At 37.9% G+C, this 15583-nt stretch overlaps 3 protein-coding genes across 3 annotated transcripts; 1 reads left to right on the forward strand and 2 right to left on the reverse strand.

Moving 5' to 3' along the window:
• Positions 1 to 1434: 1434 nt before the first annotated feature.
• On the reverse strand, positions 1435 to 2670 carry LOC106404011. The gene is made up of 3 exons (XM_013844773.1): positions 2232 to 2670; positions 1992 to 2138; positions 1435 to 1679 (listed from the first exon to the last, which is right to left on the reverse strand). The coding sequence occupies exons 1-3, from the start codon at positions 2668 to 2670 to the stop codon at positions 1435 to 1437; spliced, it is 831 nt and encodes a 276-aa protein (XP_013700227.1).
• A 379-nt stretch (positions 2671 to 3049) lies between these two features.
• On the forward strand, positions 3050 to 4778 carry LOC106404013 (BAG family molecular chaperone regulator 8, chloroplastic). Its single transcript, XM_013844774.3, has one exon. It carries the CDS (start codon positions 3131 to 3133, stop codon positions 4466 to 4468), a length of 1338 nt encoding a protein of 445 aa, XP_013700228.1. The 5' UTR covers positions 3050 to 3130; the 3' UTR covers positions 4469 to 4778.
• A 7393-nt stretch (positions 4779 to 12171) lies between these two features.
• Positions 12172 to 14336, reverse strand: LOC106406052 (UDP-glucose 6-dehydrogenase 4). The gene is made up of 2 exons (XM_013846647.3): positions 14189 to 14336; positions 12172 to 13838 (listed from the first exon to the last, which is right to left on the reverse strand). Exon 2 carries the CDS (start codon positions 13804 to 13806, stop codon positions 12364 to 12366), a length of 1443 nt encoding a protein of 480 aa, XP_013702101.1. The 5' UTR covers positions 13807 to 13838; positions 14189 to 14336; the 3' UTR covers positions 12172 to 12363.
• Between the last annotated feature and the right edge of the window lie 1247 nt (positions 14337 to 15583).

The raw sequence follows: 15583 nt of genomic DNA on the forward strand, positions 1-15583 counted from the left end.
AATAAAAGTGATAAATATGATGCAGCACCAAAATATTTGGTCTTATTGAACCGCACACATCTGAATGCACCAAATCAAGTACCTCAAGTTTCCTATAAGGCAAAGAAGCCTTGAAAGACACTCTATGTTATTTCTCTACAAAACAATGCGCACATTTCTGCAGATGCAAACCATAGATTGTAGAAATCACCTCATTCTTAGAGGACATAGACATTTCCTTTATTAGATATGGTTCGATCAATGATGAGTCACGCAGATCTTCCATTTATCCTTTTGATGATACCCTCTATAAGCATCTGAATTTACGTGAAGAAGATATCCATCAAAATAAATTGAGAAGACACCATTTGAGATGTGGACTAGAATGTCTCATATTGTCTTCTCTTAAAATTTGGTGATTCTTATATAAAATGTATGTTTACAGATAAAATTGGACTCAAATCTGATAAATTATACTTCTTTGAATTAGCCCAAAAAAACAAAGGTTATTACTTTTTCAATTCTATTGAGAACAAAGTTTTTGTTTCTCGTAGTGGTGCCTTTCTAGGAAAAAAATATTTCAAAGAATAACCATGGGAGTAATGTACAATTCAAAGGAATTCGAGAACTTGTCTAAGAAGTTATCGAAAATGAAAAAGCTTAAGCTTCAAGCAACTACGGAAAGTGTATGTTTTATTGATAATAAGACCAAGAACAGTTAATGAATACAAAGAGTATCCAAGAACAAAGGAACATGAATGTATTAAGACTATTGTTCAGCTGTTGAGAAGATTGGATCCTTTCTTCTTGGCATATCATCCTCCTTTTATAGATCTTCGGATGTGATTCGATCTCCGGAGTGGATCATGCGTCTTTATGGTGATCTTTAATGCTTTTGATTCCTTTACGTTCTATTTTGACTCGCCAAGTTTGGTATGAAAGATTCTTCCAATTAGAAGTAGGTCCTTGACCTACGTGGACTTATTATTCCTTCTTAGAAATAGGTGACACTTAATTTGGGTTTTATTATGTCTAGGCTAAAATCTCGAATCGAGTCTGGAGCAGGGTGAAACCCGGCTCCAACTTGTAAAGTTTTGTGTCCAATTGTTAACATGTAAGTTTTTGTATCCAATTGTATTCAACTTTCTTTTCTCAGCACAAATTCAGCTAAATGACAAACTTTAAAATTTAGTTCTCACAATTCACAATATGATTAAATCTCCCGGTAAATGTTAAATGGATATTACGAGTTTTTTTTTGGACGTCAAACGGCCATTTTATTACTCAAACTTGAGGTGGACTGGGTAACCAGACCGGAATAGAACAATCAATAAAATGTAACTTCCTATGGAAGGATCTAGCAGTCTTTGCTAAAAAATCTGAAAACTGGTTGCGCGCTCGTGGAACATGAATGATGTTGAAGTCCGGACAGCAAATCATCAACGTCTTTATCCTCTACAATTCCGTCGCAAAGCTAGGCCAGACATGAGGTTCTTTTATCATTGCTATCAGCTCCTTGCAGTCTGTCCCAAAGCTCTGGCAAGTTGAGTGTTGAAGCATGTTCTCCATTGCCCACCGCAGAGCTTCTACTTCCGAATGCAAAGCTGATTCTCGTCGATCGAAATTTTTTGTCCCCAACAATTGAATGTTTCCTCCACTGTCCCACCAGACCCATCCACATCCACTAAACTGAGCCGAGGCTGTCCAAGATCCATCTAGCAAGAAAATATTACCCAAGCTTATGACTTAGGGCTCCTCAGGAATGATTTCTTGTACCACAGATTGTACCACTTCGTTCGCATTAAACCAGACTTAACATTCACTTTTTGCATGTCGAACTAGCTCCAAAGGATCTCTGTCTATCCCCCTGAAAAGTTTGTCATTCCTAGTCTTCCAAATGTACCAAATTATCCAGGGATAAGGATCTCTGTCCTGTTCCGGCTCGATAATGCTGTTTTTCCTCCAAAATAGATAATCCATATTTGCGTAAACGCTTGGTAATGGAAATAAACCTGGGCTTGACGGAGTTGATGATAAGGACCAGACTTGTAGAGCTAGCGGACACTCGAATATAGCATGGGTTACAGATTCCTCCAGCTCTCCACATCTTGGGCAGTAGTTATCACACCTCATATTACGTCTTGCTAAGTTCCTCGTTACTGCCACATGACCAGTTAACAACTGCCATATAAGATGACATATCTTTGAAGGTGCCTTTAACTTCCAAGCGAAGGCTTGAAGCTTTGTGATACTCGGCTCTAGGACTTCCTTCTCCTCCTCTGCCTTTAACACATTCTGAGCCACCCAATATCCAGATTTAACCGTGTATTGGTCATTCCTTGTGTAATTCCAACAAAATGTATCGCGACGATGAGCTGAACTTATGGCCAAGCTCCTTATAAGTGGTATGTCCTCCGGATTGACATAATTCTCCAAAAGACCAACATCCCACTCTTTCGTTACCGGATTAATGAAGTCACTAACTCTCATATTAGGAAGCATTACCGGCGCTATAGGGAGGGCTGGTCTCGCCGGGGTCGTTGGAATCCATGGATCCTCCCACACCTTGACTTCATAGCCTGAATGTATCTTTTGTCTGATTCCCGTTAGAAGCAACTTTCGCGCAGCAGAAATGCTAGACCACACATACGATGGGCTGCTAGCAGAGTTTACTCTGAGTGGTGAACTCATTCTATAGTATCTACCCCTTAAAACCCGGGCCACCAAAGATTCAGGAAATTGAACTAGTCTTCATAATTGTTTTGCCAATAATGCCAAATTGAACTCATAGATCATATGGAAACCAATCCCACCCTCTTTCCTTGATAAACAGACTTTCTCCCATTTCACCTAGTGTATTCTTCTTTTTGGTGGATTTGAGCTCCACGAAAATTTAGCAATGGTACTTGCAAAATTTTCACATATCTCCCGGGAAGAGGAAAGTAGACATAACAATGGATATTACGAGTTTAAAGACAATTTGATTGCTGACAAAAAAATGAAGAAGACAATTTGATTTGTTTTGAAATTTTTCTCTCAGGTGGTGAGTTATCTTATAAACATTGGTTACTTTGAGGGTCGTTCTGCAATTGTCACTTTTATTTTGTTTTAAAATGACATTGGTCACAAGCGCTTTCTCTCTCTAGAATCGATGGCGTCTCATCACCACCTCGACTGTGACTGCCGCCGTCTTCACCACCGTGAGAGCAATCCTCACATACCCGCTTACTATACCACGTCATCACCATGTTTCTGTGCAGATTCTACTCCTTGCTGTACACAATGCTCGCCGCCTGATCTAGATCATCTTCTTCGTCTCATCGCTTCCTATCTCCAAAACCAACAACCTTGCTGCGAAACTGCGTCTACGAGATTCAACGCCGTTAAACGACAACGTTTCGTTAACCAACAGAACACTCAACGAGAATACGAGAATATTCTCCGGAAGATCAACGATCTCGATTTGTCGCTCAACCGATTCTCCGCTCGTCGCGAATCTTACTCTACACTGAAGGACTCGGCGGCGCGTGTGATTCAGACCCATTTCCGGTCTTACCTGGTTCGCAGATCCGTTTCACTCAGGCAACTCAAGGAGCTCACAAGGATCGAATCAAGCTTCGCATCTCTCAGATCTTCGGTTTCTGGTAAAACCCATTTCCCTCTCGAAGCTGTCTCTCGAGAAGCTACTCATTTGCTTCTGCGATTAGATTTTATTAAGGGTAGTGCTGATTCTATGATACGCGATGGGAAACGAACATTGTGTAGAGATTTGGTGAGGTTCTTGCATTACGTTGGTGATTGTGCTGTGAGAAGACGTAATGTTGTATCTAAATATGCGAAAGATGTGACCTTTGGGGCTAAACGTCAAGATAGATCCACTGAGAAGTTAAAGAAACATATAAGAAGGATCTATGTGAGTGACGAGGAGAACATTGCTGAGCTTGAAGAGTTTCGATTCGTAAGCGACGAGATCCCAATTGTTTCTGTTGGAAAAAGCAGAAAGCTTGGTGTTGAATCGGGTAGGGGCAACAAAGTTAAGACGCCGGTGGTTTACGAGCTGGCTTCGAGTGCAGAGGATGATGATGGAGTGGAAATCTTGATGATGTCTGGTGATAATGGAGTTGGTATTAGTTCGAGAAGTAGAAGAGGAGTTGTCAAAAATGTGAGCTTCAATGAGAATGGGAATGTCTATAAGGTTTATGGAGATACGCCAGAGGCAAGTGGGGGAGATGATGGTTCTACAAGTGGATCAAACAATGAAAGTGGTGGAGATGGTTACACTGAGGTAGAGAATATCAAATATATGCCCAAGGAGCATGATCGTTTCGAAGAAGAAGGTGAAGAAAGTCTCTCTGAGAATGAAGAAGAGTCCTCTTCACAGGGAAGCAAAGGGGAGGTACAAGTTTCAGGAAATGTCAGTCATAAATTCCATCTTGGAAAAGGAAGTTTGATGATCTCTCCTCCGTTGCCACTAAAAATGGAACCTTGAGACGATGGTGGTATCTTCTAAGTACTTGGAGGGTTTCTCTGCGACATTTGTGAGGGTTTTCTTCTCGGTTTGTTCGTTTCGTTTTCTGTTTATACCGTTGTAGTCTTGGTTGTTTTTCTTTTGAGAGAGGCTCTAATTCTTTTGCGTGTCAGTTTCCTTAAGATCAGCTTCCTTAGATAGATCAGTTTCTAGACTATAATCTTGTACGTGCTTTTGTAGCTCATCCACAAGAATCTTCTGTTGTTTATGGTGCTTCGGGTTCTGGCTTTACTCGTCTCTTTGTATATATAAAAGAACTCATCACCTCCGATGTAACATGTTATCGAATCACACCGCAGTACTGTTGTAAGAATATGCATGTTTCTATCAGCCTCATTTGCACTATAAGGCTTATGACTTGCACGAACTCGCATGTTCTTTCCCACGTTTTTGACATTTACACTAACTCACATTTACACTAAGAAAAATAACACTTTTTGACAAATAACAGAAGAATTTGGCGCCATGACTTGGATAAAAACTTAGAAAATTTTGTTTATTAATAATTGTTTATTTGCGTATATACTCTTTGACGGAAAGAATGTTGGTTAATTCAACAAATTAAAGAAATATGCTTCTGTTATGAAAGTCTACCGTTTTCGTTGAAAATATAAAAAGATGTGGGGCCCGCTTTACTATTTGCACGTGAATTTCTCTTCTATATAAACGATCGTTTCGATCATTGTAAACATACTATTCCTTCTCCTTCTAATAACACATCCTCTCTTGTTATCAGTATTATTTTCTCCTATGGGTATAAAATTTTGCCCTTATTTAAATTCCCGCGATACAATAAAATTCCAGTTCCTTTTATAACACGTTATCAGCACGATCACTCTGCGATTCGGTAAAATTTATTTGTATCATTTATACCCTGTTATAATGGTCGGTATACCGCCTCTACTATTATTTATATCATGTTATAATGGCCGGAATACCGCCTATATTATTTACTAGTAATTTAATTTATTTATTGGTCGGCCGAGCCGCCTTATATTCTGTTTATTATTTATTGGTCGGCCGAGCCGCCTTATATTCTGTTTATTATTTATTGGTCGGCCGAGCCGCCTTATATTCTGTTTATTATTAATTGGTCGGCCGAGCCGCCGTATAATTTATTTATTACTCTGCATTGATCGGCTGAGCCGTCGCATGATTTGTTGTCATAACATAAATATTTCATTGCCATAATTTTTACTTTTATGAAATTTTATAGATTTGATTGACCGTTTAATACGATATTTTCAGACTGATTTTTAGTGCACTCGATTTAACCCCAACGGTCACAAAGAAATTTTTTCAAAATTTCCCCTTTCTCCAACGGTCATGAACAGTAATTTTCATCTATAAATACAACTCATTTTCACTCCATTTCTCATCCAAAACATTTCATCTTCTCTCAAATATATTCAAATCGCTCTCCTCCGATTTTTCATTTCAAGAAAGATGATTCGCGCACTTTTGTTTTTATGTGCCATTTTTATTTGTGTTTCTATTTATGGTTTATTCGTTGGAGAATTTACTCCGAGTGAATTTAAGATGAATATCGGTTTAATTTTCTTTACATCGCTTCTCCTTGTAATTGCTTGCATGATTAATGTAAACGGTTCCTTTTAATATCAATAATATTCTAATAATTTTTATTTATGTGCTTTAGAAATTCAAATGGCAAAAATCGAGAAACTTCAGTTTCCGGCATTGGAAGTAACTGGCACAAACTACACGGCATGGGTCACAAACATGGAGCTTCATCTAGATTCCGAGAAAATACTCGAAACAATAAGAGAAGGCAATATATCAACCTCTCATGAAAAGGCTAAGGCCGTGATATTTCTGAGAAGGCATCTAGATGAAAATCTTACGCATGATTATGCGAGAACCAAAGATCCCTTAGATCTTTGGAAAGCTCTGAAGGAGAGGTTTGATAACCAAAAGAAAATTACTCTCCCCCATGCACTCGATGAGTGGAAAAATCTACGATTTCAAGATTTTGAAAAAGTGGAAACGTACAATTCCGCTATATTGAGAATAGCGGCGCAATTAGATTATTGCGGTAAGCCTGTCTCGGAAGCAGAAATGCTCGAGAAAACTTACCAAACGTTCCACAAAAATCATTATGTTCTACAAGAACAATATAGAAATTGTGGGTATACGAGGTTCTCTGAACTCGCTGTGGCGCTTATAATAGCGGAGAGAAATAATGAACTCCTCATTAAAAACCACAATGCCCGACCCACGGGAACCAAAGCATTTCCTGAGGTAAATGCAACGGATATAAAAAATCCGGAAAAAGGAAATTATTCCTATCGTGGGCGTGGTCGTGGCCGTGGTCACAATCGTGGTTTTGGTCGTGGTCGTGGTTATCGATTTAACCGCAACCATGAAAGGAGTAACAACCCAAGAGGAAGGGGATCCAACACATGGAATCGATCTGATCGGGTAAAAGGAAAAGAAACCCAAGAAAACCCTACTCATAAAAATGAGAACGTCTGTTACAGATGTGGATCGAAGGGACACTGGTCTCAAGTATGTCGAACTCCTCGGCATCTATGCCAATTGTACCAAGAATCTATTAAAGGCAAGGCAAAGGAAGTAAATCTCAATGAACACCTTGTGGGTACAACATCGACATACCTCGAATCCTCTGACTTTATGGGAGATTTCGACGAGGCCACTCATCAAAATAATTGAAGTGCTTGTACTGATCAAGCTTAATAATGCCTAGTGATGCCATAAAATATTATGTATTTCACTTTCAAAATAATGTTGTATTTCAAAATATCTAATGTATAATTATTGTGTACTTGTTATTGATGCATAATATGTTTACTTATGAAAGTTTATTTTCTTTATTGATATTAACTGTGTGTTACAGAAATGGATAAGAAAGCAAATGGAACAACAACTAAACAAATTGGTAGAGAAGTTTGCATACCAGATAGTGGCACAACGCACACTATACTGAAGGATAAGAGATATTTCTCTACTTTAAAGTCAGTAAAAATGACTATAAACACAATATCAGGTCCTACAGACCTGATCGAAGGAATTGGCAAGGCGAACTTTATGTTGCCTAATGGAACAAAGTTTTCCATAGATAATGCCTTATATTCTCCAAATTCTAAGAGAAATTTGTTGAGTTTCAAAGATATATACCGTCAAGGGTATAACACTCAGTCTGCAACTGAGAATGGAAAGAAGTATTTGTATATAACTTCTGAAAAATCAGGCAAAGGCCTTGTACTGGAAAAATTTCCAGAACTTCCTTCTGGATTGCATCACACTTATATTGATGCTATAGAATCACATCTTGTGATAAAAAGAAATCCAGAAGATGTTACATTATGGCATGATCGCCTTGGTCATCCAGGCACTACAATGATGCGAAAAATCATTGAAAGCTCACATGGTCATTCAATAAAAACCCAAGATATATACCAAAGTAATAAAATGACATGTGATGCGTGTGCTCTTGGGAAATTAATCATAAGACCATCACCAACCAAAGTTGACAAAGAATCACCAAAGTTTTTGGAAAGAATCCAAGGTGATATTTGTGGACCAATACATCCACCGTGTGGACCATTCTACTACTTTATGGTATTAATCGATGCATCGAGTAGATGGTCACATGTTTGTTTGTTATCATCTCGAAATATGGCATTTGCGAGATTTCTAACTCAGATAATCAAATTAAGAGCACAGTTCTCAGATTATCCAATTAAAAGAGTTAGATTAGATAACGCTGGTGAATTCACATCCCAAGCTTTTAATGATTATTGTATGGTATCAGGGATTGAAGTAGAGCATTCTGTTGCTCATGTTCATACACAAAATGGTTTGGCAGAATCATTAATTAAACGGCTGCAACTAATTGCAAGGCCATTGATCATGAGATCAAAACTCCCAACCTCTGTATGGGGACATGCTATTTTGCATGCAGAAGCACTAATTCGGATAAGACCAAGTGCATACCATAGATATTCCCCATTACAGTTAGCATTTGGAAAAGAACCAAATATCTCTCATCTAAAAATCTTTGGTTGTGCGGTTTATATTCCAATAGCACCACCACAACGTACAAAGATGGGACCGCAAAGACGGTTGGGAATATATATTGGCTATGATTCTCCATCAATAATAAGATACCTAGAACCACAAACTGGTGATGTGTTTACGGCACGATTTGCCGATTGTCATTTCAATGAGAAAGAATTCCCAACTCTAGGGGGAGACAATAAACAAGTAGGAAAAGAGATCAAATGGAGTGTACCATCGTTATTACACCTTGATCCTCCTACGAAACAGTCAGAACTAGAAGTTCGACGTATCATGCATTTACAAAATATAGCAAATCAGCTACCTGATGCATTTGCTGATACCAAAATGGTAACTAAATCACATATACCCGCTGCAAATACTCCTGCTCGTATTGAAATACCACAAAATGGTGGAACGGCAGTTGATACACGTGAATCAGGAACACGTTTAAAGCGCGGTAGACCTATTGGTTCAAAGGATAAACTTCCTAGAAAACGTAAGGAATGTGAAAAGCATGATACTCCCAAAATAACAGAAAATATTTTGGACGAAGAAAATTGTGAATCTAATGACAATATAAAGCATCTTGAATCTGAAGGAAATCATGAGATTTCTATCAATTACATCCATAATGGAAAGATATGGAAACGAAATGAGATGGATGATATTGATGACGTTTTCTCATACCTTTTAGCAAAGGAAATAAATGAAGAAAACGAAGATCCAGAACCAAAGTCTGTATATGAATGTCAAAAGAGACATGACTGGATAAAATGGAAAGATGCAATTCAAGTCGAATTAGATTCGCTTAACAAACGAAATGTATTCGGACCTATTGTGCTCACACCCAAAGATGTAAAACCAGTTGGGTACAAATGGGTGTTTGTCCGAAAAAGAAATGAGAAAAACGAGATTACAAGATACAAAGCTCGTCTCGTAGCCCAAGGTTTCTCTCAAAGGCCAGGAATTGATTATGAGGAAACTTATTCTCCTGTCATGGACGCAATCACATTTAGATTCCTGATGAGCCTAGCGGCCAATGAAAATTTAGAAATGCGTCTCATGGATGTCGTTACGGCATATTTATATGGATCATTAGATACTGATATCTATATGAGAATCCCAGATGGATTTAAAATGCCAGAAACGTTAAGTTCCAAACCTAAAGAGTTATGTGCAATAAAATTGCAAAGATCATTATATGGGTTAAAACAATCTGGACGAATGTGGTATAATCGTCTCAGCGAACACTTAACAAAAGAAGGATACACGAATGATCCTATATGCCCTTGTGTTTTCATAAAGAAAACAACATCCGGATTTGTGATAATCGCGGTGTACGTTGATGATCTTAATATTATTGGAACTCAAAACGAAATCCAAAAGGCATCAAACTATCTGAAAGGAGAATTTGAGATGAAAGATCTCGGCCAGACAAAATATTGTCTAGGATTACAAATTGAGCATTCTCGAAAGGGTATATTTGTACACCAGTCTACATATACCAAACGAGTATTGAAACGCTTTAACATGGATAAAGCAACTCCTCTTAGCACCCCGATGGTCGTTAGATCACTTAATGTTGAAAATGATCCGTTTCGACCATCTGAGGAAAATGAAGAAATACTTGGTCCTGAAACTCCATACTTAAGTGCAATTGGAGCTCTTATGTATCTTGCAAATTGTACTCGACCTGACATATCTTTTGCCATTAATCTTTTAGCGAGATTCAGTTCGTCTCCTACGCGAAGACATTGGAATGGAATTAAACATGTCTTTCGTTACCTTCAAGGAACAACTGATTTAGGCTTGTTTTATCCTAAAAGTTCAAAAGGTCAAATGATTGGTTTTGCAGATGCAGGTTATTTGTCAGATCCACACAAAGCTCGATCCCAGACAGGATATGTTTTTACAATTGGAGGCACCGCCATATCTTGGCGTTCTCAGAAGCAGACACTTGTTGCTACTTCTTCAAATCACGCTGAGATCATTGCACTCCATGAAGCAAGTAGAGAATGTGTATGGCTAAGATCAATAAGCCGACACATCTGTTCAAGCAGTGGGATTGACGAAAATACGGAGCCAACTATTCTATATGAAGATAACGCGGCATGTGTTGCTCAAACGAAGGAAGGATATATCAAAAGCGATAGAACCAAACATATACCTCCGAAGTTCTTCTCATACACTCAAGAGCTCGAGAAGAATAAAGAGATTGAAGTAAGATATGTTCGATCATGCGACAATGCAGCCGACCTCTTCACAAAATCACTCCCTACCTCGGTATTCAGAAAACACATCCATAACATTGGGATGCGCCATCAGAAGGATCTATGACTGTTCATTCGAGGGGGAGCTTACGTAGTTGTACTCTTTTTACCTTACTATGGTTTTTCCCATTGGGTTTTCCTGGAAAGGTTTTTAACGAGGCAACAAAGACGTTAAGCGAGAGTGGATAGTGACACCGGTCCCCAAGGGGGAGTGTTATGAAAGTCAGAAAAAGCAGCTACCGTTTTCGTTGAAAATATAAAAAGATGTGGGGTCCGCTTCACTATTTGCACAGTGAATTTCTCTTCTATATAAACGATCGTTTCGATCATTGTAAACATATCATTCCTTCTCCTTCTAATAACACATCCTCTCTTGTTATCAGTATTATTTTTTTCTACGGGTATAAAATTTTGCCCTTATTTAAATTCCCGCGATACAATAAAATTCCAGTTCCTTTTATAACAGCTTCAGTATTTTCAGATCCGATCTAAAGATATTTTATAGGGATATTGCGGTGGGTTAAAAACTTAACCGACCATGACCTTAAAAACTCGCCCATAGAGACATATTTTGAAAAATCTAGAAAAAAACTCTACACTAGTAAATAAATGGAGAGTATGCCAAATATAATCACAAAATTTTAAGTTTGCCCACGCACGGATAGCCTAATTATTTTGTTCATGTTCTATTACGAGTTGTTTGGTTTATTTTAAATTTTTATGTATTATGATCATTTTATTTTGTTTGTGATAAATTTTAACTGTTGGCTGGAAAATTATTTTTTTTCGTTTTTGATGAAAAAATGACTTTTTAATAACAAATTTGAGTTTATGTTTGGTGAGACAATATTTTTTTAAATAGATCGCATAAAAATGCAGTGTTTCAAAAATCATGAACCGGTTAGGTAGTCGACTTGGGTTTTAAAATTATTAAATGGAGAAAACCAATTAAGACTATTAAACCTCCATGAACTGAATGAAAAAAATTAGTTAATATTTCCAATATTTTATATTTAATGTATATTACTATTTTAATTATGTATCATATATACTGTTATTATTTTAAGTATATATTAAAATTAACACATGTATATAATTTGTAAAACATGATCCATATTACTATATTAGACTTTGACCTAAATAATTATGAACTAACTGTAACTTAAATAATTATCCAGCTCCGGTTCCAGTCAGGTTAAAACATCGAAAAATGGTGACTTGTCTTTCTAAACTTGAATTAATAACTAACCAAAATTACTACACAAATTACAAGAATCTGCAATTTTTAGGCCTTGACGTTCATTTTGAATTAAAAACTAATCATTATTGCTTTACCAAGGAAACAACGAAAAATGATGCAAATGTATCAAATACAAAGTAGTCGTCTGTTCAACAAAATTTGAAACACAAAATTACGAGAGCTTATATAAGAAAACAAACAACAAAGGTAGAAATTATATGAAGCAAAAACGCAAAAACAGAAACAATCAAATGTAGAGAGAAAAAGAATGAGCCAGATTATCATTATTATTACCTTGTTCTCGTTCAGACAAAAGCAGGCATGTCCTTAAGCCATGCATCAAGTGGCTTACCAATGGAGTAGACGATGAAACCAATCTCTCTCAACTTGTCCACATTCAAAACGTTTCTCCCGTCGAAGATAAAAGCTGGCTTCTGCATATTGTCAAAGATCTTCTGGTAGTCCAACGACTTGAACTCATCCCACTCGGTAAGAACGCAGACCGCGTGTGCGTCTTTTGTAGCTTCATACGCATCCCATTTCACACTCACTTGTTTCACCGTGGTCGGGCTCATTGGCTGCAAGTGAAGCGGATGGTCCCAATCGAACTTTTTCATCGCAAGGTCTCTCTGAATCTGCTCTTCAGTGACTTGGGGATCATAGATGCTGATCTGCGCCTTGTCTCCTAACAAACCTTTGCAGACATCAATGGCTGGTGTTTCCCTCGTGTCGCCGGTGTCTTTCTTGAACGCGAAACCGAGGATGGCAACCTTCTTGTTGGAGACGGTGTTGAACATAGAAGAGACGATTCTGTTCACAAACCGGTTCTTCTGGTAATCGTTGATCTTGATCACTTGTTTCCAGTACTCCGCCACTTCCGGAAGACCATTGCACTGACAGATGTAGACAAGGTTCAAAATGTCCTTCTGGAAACAAGAACCTCCGAATCCGACACTAGCGTTCAAGAACTTGGGACCGATTCTTGAATCAGTACCAACGGCGTAAGCCACTTGAGTGACATCAGCACCGGTGGATTCACACAGAGCGGACATGGCATTGACAGAAGAAATCCTCTGAGCCAAGAAAGCATTTGCGGCTAGCTTGGAGAGCTCGGCGGACCAGAGATTGGTGGTGATGATCTGGTCTTCAGGAACCCAGTTGGCATATACTTCCTTAAGCGTCTGAACAGCATTGAAACCTTCAGGCGTCTCTCGTCCTCCGATGAGAACACGGTCAGGGTTGAAAAGATCAGCGATTGCAGTACCTTCCGCAAGAAACTCCGGGTTGGAAAGAATCTGGAACTTGATCCCTTTACTGTTATGCATCAGAATCTTCTCGATGGCTTCAGCTGTTTTCACGGGCACAGTCGATTTCTCAACGACAATCTTATCAGAGGCCGACACATCAGCGATCATACGAGCAGCACTCTCCCAGTAGGTGAGATCCGCGGCTTTTCCAGCTCCAAGCCCAGTCGTTTTGGTGGGGGTGTTGACAGAGACAAAGACGATATCAGCTTCCCTCACGTGTTTCTCAACGTCGGTGCTGAAGAAGAGGTTCTTGCCTCTGCATTGCTTCACGATGTCTTCAAGTCCTGGCTCGTAGATTGGAAGCTGGTCACTGTTCCATGCGTTGATACGTGGAACAGAGATGTCAACGACTGCTACTTCAATGTGTGGACATTTGAGTGCGATCACTGCCATTGTTGGACCACCAACGTATCCAGCCCCAATACAACAGATCTTCACCATTGTTTTTGAATCTCTCTCTCTCTCTGCAAAAACTGGAATCGTAACAACAGATCGCATCAATATCGAATAGCAACAGAGATCCACGTTCGTATTTCAAAATGAAAGTCAGATCTGGACAAAGAAATCACTCAGTACTCGAGAATCAACGTAGATCTAAGCACAATCCAGCTTGATTTCGATAAAAATGAGCACAATTAAAGATGGATCTATAAATGGATTTTAACACACGGGATGATGCGATCAATGAGATCTGAGAGATATTAATCTGACGATCCAGAGAGAGAGATCAGCTAAGAATCAATTACAGTCTCGCGAGAATAAAAAATTGACAATGCAGCTCATAAAACGTAAATGATTAAAAGAGGAGAGAGATCGATATTACCTCCGAAGTTCAGCGGTGATATTGACTCTTGGAAAAAGGAGAAGGGAGTGTCAAGGAGCGAACGAGGAAGAAGACGAAGAAGAGAGGGGTGCAATTTATAGGAGACGTATTTCCGATTTTGCCCTTTGACGTCCCACCTTATGGTGGAGCAAGAATTCAATCACACGCAAGGGTAAAACAGAGAGTACAGTGGAAGTATTGTTTGAAATGACGAGAGTACCCCTATTGTAAGTAGCCCATGTTTTTAAACCGTCCATCATGCAGTGTTATCTGGCACGACGAGCTCACTAGCAAACCTTCGCCTTCGCTAAAATAATTTCCTCTTTTTTTCCCCTGATTTTTTGGCTTTATAAATTTAAAGTATGTGCTCTTTGAGAATTCATTACAACTTGTGTTTTTGTGTTTAATCTAATTTAGGATGAATTAATTTTACTACATATTAAATAGAGAAGTTGAGATATTATGACACATTAATAACTTATTATCTGAATATATCTTTTCAGTTTTTTGGCAAAATATTATATATATATATATATATATATGATATGTTGTTCCCTTTTAAATATGTAAATCAAAAGAAAATACTTTATAAATATAAATAATTTCGCAAAATATAAAAAATATAAGAAACAGGATTAAAATATTTTGTTTGTTTCATTGTTTAGAAAATTTATATTCAAAATATTCTTTAGTTTATGTCCTTGACATAAAATACACTTTTATGTTATCTAACTAGTTTTAATAACTAGGGGCATAGCCTCAGCGCAAGAGCGGAACCAGGTACGTTATTGATGCATTGTAGTCTTATGTATGGGATTTTGGTTTTTTTTTTAACTTTTGTTTTTCGTGTTATATATAATCTATATTATAATAGATTGATTAGGTTGATATGAGAATATGTGATTTCTTATGTGTTGATATTTCATATCTTATGTGTGGACGTGTAAAAGAGTTTCCGATATATCTTCATGAATTCGACATCTAACAACATTTTTCCCAGGAATATGTCGGACAGAGATCTACATATCCGTTGAGATTCAACATCTGATACGCTGACTAATTGTCATCCTAATTAGCTATCCAGTAAATCCGCGTGCAAGTATAAGAAAATAATTATCTGACACAGTTTAGAAACCCCAAACAATAGTAATACCTTTTATTCGACATAGAGCAAGAGAATATACATATAACCCTATAAATATGATCAAGGCGAGATCTTTTAACAAAAATAAAAAATGAATCTCCATGAGCTCCTCTCAGGTATATGCGAACTCTCTTAGTCCGTCCAAGAAGCTGTGTTTCTTTTTCATTGGTTGTTCCTATAGTTGTCGGTTGTGTAAATGATTTTGTTCACCTCTTCCTTGAAGCTACCAATGTGTTCTAATTCAGATTTGA

This window comes from Brassica napus, chromosome C6, assembly GCF_020379485.1.
Source record: "Brassica napus cultivar Da-Ae chromosome C6, Da-Ae, whole genome shotgun sequence".
Lineage (NCBI taxonomy): Eukaryota > Viridiplantae > Streptophyta > Magnoliopsida > Brassicales > Brassicaceae > Brassica > Brassica napus.

What these genes read in the sequence shown, in the direction of transcription:
- LOC106404011 (XM_013844773.1), bottom strand. Translation starts at nt 2,670, where the DNA reads ATGAGTTCACCACTCAGAGTAAACTCTGCTAGCAGCCCATCGTATGTG. An exon ending in GAAGGAAGTCCTAGAGCCGA is followed by an intron (nt 2,139 to 2,231) that starts GTATCACAAAGC and finishes GTCATGTGGCAG; the next exon opens with TAACGAGGAACTTAGCAAGA. An exon ending in ATCAACTCCGTCAAGCCCAG is followed by an intron (nt 1,680 to 1,991) that starts GTTTATTTCCAT and finishes GATCTTGGACAG; the next exon opens with CCTCGGCTCAGTTTAGTGGA.
- LOC106404013 (XM_013844774.3), top strand. Translation starts at nt 3,131, where the DNA reads ATGGCGTCTCATCACCACCTCGACTGTGACTGCCGCCGTCTTCACCAC.
- LOC106406052 (XM_013846647.3), bottom strand. Translation starts at nt 13,806, where the DNA reads ATGGTGAAGATCTGTTGTATTGGGGCTGGATACGTTGGTGGTCCAACA.